This window comes from Gekko japonicus, unplaced genomic scaffold (assembly GCF_001447785.1).
Source record: "Gekko japonicus isolate JY-2015 unplaced genomic scaffold, Gekko_japonicus_V1.1 scaffold565, whole genome shotgun sequence".
Taxonomy (NCBI): Eukaryota; Metazoa; Chordata; class Lepidosauria; order Squamata; family Gekkonidae; genus Gekko; species Gekko japonicus.
In genome coordinates, this window is record NW_015176468.1 from 326,595 (window position 1) to 330,131 (window position 3,537).

General features: G+C 49.5%; 1 protein-coding gene across 1 annotated transcript in view; it reads left to right on the forward strand.

Moving 5' to 3' along the window:
- Positions 1-1,989: 1,989 nt before the first annotated feature.
- Positions 1,990-3,537, forward strand: part of JCHAIN (joining chain of multimeric IgA and IgM) — a 15,691-nt gene continuing 14,143 nt past the window's right edge. Inside the window, exon 1 of the mRNA XM_015427118.1 lies at positions 1,990-2,172. Coding sequence (XP_015282604.1) covers positions 2,109-2,172 — 64 coding nt within the window. The 5' untranslated portion in view covers positions 1,990-2,108. The remainder of the gene's footprint in view (positions 2,173-3,537) is intronic.

A 3,537-nucleotide genomic window follows, 5' to 3' on the forward strand; every position in this document is an offset into this window, starting at 1 on the left:
TAAATAAGGAAGGTCATTTATTGAGTGATGATAGGGTAGCTAACCTCCCGGTGGGACCCGGAGTTCTCCTGGAATTGCAACTGATACCCAAACTGGAGAGGTCAGTTCCGCAGGAGAAAATGGCATCTTCTTGGCACAGACTCTAAGGTATACTGTAGATTCAAGGTGAAATTGCTCCCCAAATTCTCCCCTCCATGGGCACTGCCCCCAAATCTCCAGGAACTTCCCAGAAACTGCATTGGAAACCTTAGGTGAGAGCCATTGATTTTGATGGCTTTAAAAGCTTACGGAAACTCAGCTTAAGACAACACAGTTCTGGAGGGCTCTTGTGTTTGAATTTTGGTAAGTGTGTGTGTGTGTGTGTGTGTGTGTTATGTGCCGTCAAATCTTCCACCTCACGGTGACCCTCTGTATTGATGACCTCCAAAATGTCCTATTGTTAACAGTCTTCAGGTCTTGCAAACTGAGGGCTGTGGCTTCCTTGGTGGAGCCCGTCCATCTCATGTTGGGTCTTCCCAGGGCTCTTTTTGTAGAAAAAGCCCAGCAGAAACTCATTAGCATAATAGGCCACACCCAACAGCAGACACTCATTAGCATATTAGGCCACACCCTTTACAGCACAGCACATTGGTATATTAGGCCACACCCCCATGTTACCAGAAGCATGGTCATCCAGCCACACCCACCTTTTGCTTGTTATTCTGTTTACCTTGTTTGTTGTCAAAACCCAAGGCTTTTTTGTAGCAGGAACTCCTTTGCATGTTAGGCCACACACCCCTAATGTAGCCAATCCGAATGAGTTTATGCTGTTGGGTGTGGCCTATTATGCTAATGAGTTCCTGCTGGGTGTGGCCAACTCAGGAGCCAGCCGTTCCTGTGCGTTCCTATCCAAAAATAACCCTGGGTCTTCCTCTTTTCCTGCTGCCTTCAACTTTTCCTAGCATGGTTGTCTTTTCCAGTGACTCTTGTCTTCTCATAATAGGACCAAAATACAATAGCCTCAGTTTAGTCATTTTAGCTTCTAGGGAGAGTTGAGGCTTGGTTTGGCCTAGAACGTACTTCTCTGTCTTTTTGGCGATCCACAATATCTGTAAAACTCTATTTGAAAGCGAGACCCATAGTTCAGCTGCGGAAGCAGTAACTTGGGGGGGGGGACAAAATTGTGTATGTGTGTGGGGGGAATTAGTCAGCCTGTATTTGAACAGTTGCCTTCTCAATATTCTCTGCAACAGTGTGCTTCTGAAGGAAAAATGGGGGAGAGGCCGTGGCTCAGTGGTAGAGCATCAGCCTGGCATCCAAAAGACCCTAGGTTCAATCCCCGGCATCCCCAGCTAAAAGGATCAGGTAGCCGGTGATGTCCCTTGGACTGCAAGAAGATCAAATCAGTCAATCCTAGAAGAAATCAACCCTGACTGTTCCCTGGATGGAAGGCCAGATAATGAAACTGAAGCTCAAATACTTTGGCCACCCAATGAGAAGGGAGCACTCACTGGAGAAGACCCTGATGCTGGGAAAGATTGAAGGTCAAAGAAGACGGGGACGGCGAAGGATGAGATGGTTAGACAGTGTCATCGATGCAACGAACATGAAATTGAGCAAACTTCAGAGGATGGCGGAAGACAGGAGGGCCTGGCGGGATCTGGTCCATGGGGTCACGAAGAGTCGGACTCGACTGTGCGACTGAACAACAGCCGGTGATGGGAAAGACCTCTGCTTGAGAGACCTTGGGGATCCACTGCCAGTCTGAGTAGACAAAACTGACTTTGGTGGACCCGTGGTCTGATTCAGTAGAAGGCATCTTCATGTGATGATGTCTTTTAAACTGGCAGGCGAAATAGCAGCAGTCTCTTTAGCAGGCAAGCCCAGAAGTTATTATTTTTTTTAAAGAAGAAGTGCTGTAACAGTAACCACCGGTAGAGTTTTCAAAGAACGGGGCTTCCCCCCCCTGATTTGGTAAGCCAGCATTGACTGGTGGTTTCATTATCTCCAACCGCACCTTCTGTTGCTGGCAGCCCTCGTTGGCTTTGATCTACTCTGGCAATTCGGCAGAAACTTGCTGTGCTGCAGTTCCGTGCATCACTAAGAGCTTTCCAGGGAAAGGATCGAGCATGAAGCTCTCTTGGCTGGCCTGTGGCGCTCTGGCGATCTTCTGGGGAGCCATTCTCGGAGCAGGTACAGGAAAATCTGTTCAGAAACCATGTTTGAACAAGGAAGAAGTTGCCATTAATTGGCATGAAAGGAATTGCCATTAATTGGCACATACATTTATTTATTTTTTTGCTAAGATGTCCAGACTGGGATTTTTAAAATATAGAATGATGGGAGGAATGTTAAGTTTGCAGGCATCTCGCGTGCCTTAATTATTGCACTTTTATTACCAGGTTGCTCAGAAATGCTCTAGTATTTTGCTAGTTCCCTAGGGATGCCAGCCTCCAGGTGGGACCTGGTGGGTAGCAGTGTGTGTGAACAAGATCTTGGGGTACGGGGTGGACCGAAAGTTAAATATGTGCAGCCACTGTGATGTGGCAACAAAAAAGGCTAAATGCAACCTTGGGGTGTATCAACAGAGGCATAACATCCAAATCGAAAGGTGTCATAGTTCCTCTGTACAATGCGTTGGTCAGGCCGCACCTGGAGTCTTGTCTGCAGTTCTGGAGGCCTCACTTCAAAAAGGATGACAAGGATGATTGGGGGCCTGGAGACCAAGCCCTGTGAGGAAAGGATGAGGGACTTGGGAATGTTCAAGCTGGAGAAGAGGAGGTTGAGGGGGGACAGGATGGCTCTCTTGAAGTCTTTGAAGGGCTGTCCCTTAGAAGAGGGCAGGGAGCTGTTCCTGTTGGCAGCAGAGGAGAGGACTCTCAATAATGGGTTTAAATGAAGGGTGGGAAGGTACCAGCTGGATATTAGGAAAAACTTTTTGACAGAGTTGTGCCACAGTGGAATCAGCTGCCTAGGGAGGTGGTGAGCCCCCCTCCTCCCTGGCAGTCTTTAAGCAGCGGCTGGACAAACACTGGTCAGGGATGCTCTTGGCTGATCCTGCATTGAGCAGGGGGTGAGACTAGACGGCCTGTAGGGCCCCTTCCAACTCTGTGACTCTATGATCCTCTGGAACGACAGCTCATCACCAGACTACCAAGATCAGTTCCCCTGGAGGAAAAGGCTACTTTGGAGGGGGGACTCTTTGGCACTGCGCCCCATCGAGGTGCCTGTCCTCCCCAGGCTCCGCCCCCAAATATCTGGGAGTCTCCTAACCTGGAACTCGCAACCGTATGGCACCCCATCCCCCACTGGTGGATAGGGGGAGCTGGCAACCCTACCTGTTCTGGATGGCCCAAGCTAAATGGATCTCCTTGGATCTCGGAAGCCAAGCAGGGTCATCCCTGGTTAGTACTTGGATGGGAGGCCACCAGGACATGTCATAAGAACATAAGAGAAGCCCATGTTGGGTCAGGCCAATGGCCCATCCAGTCCAACAGTGGCCAAAAATGCCACTCCTCCTCCACCGCCGCCGCCTCCTCCTCCTCCTCCTCCCACCTC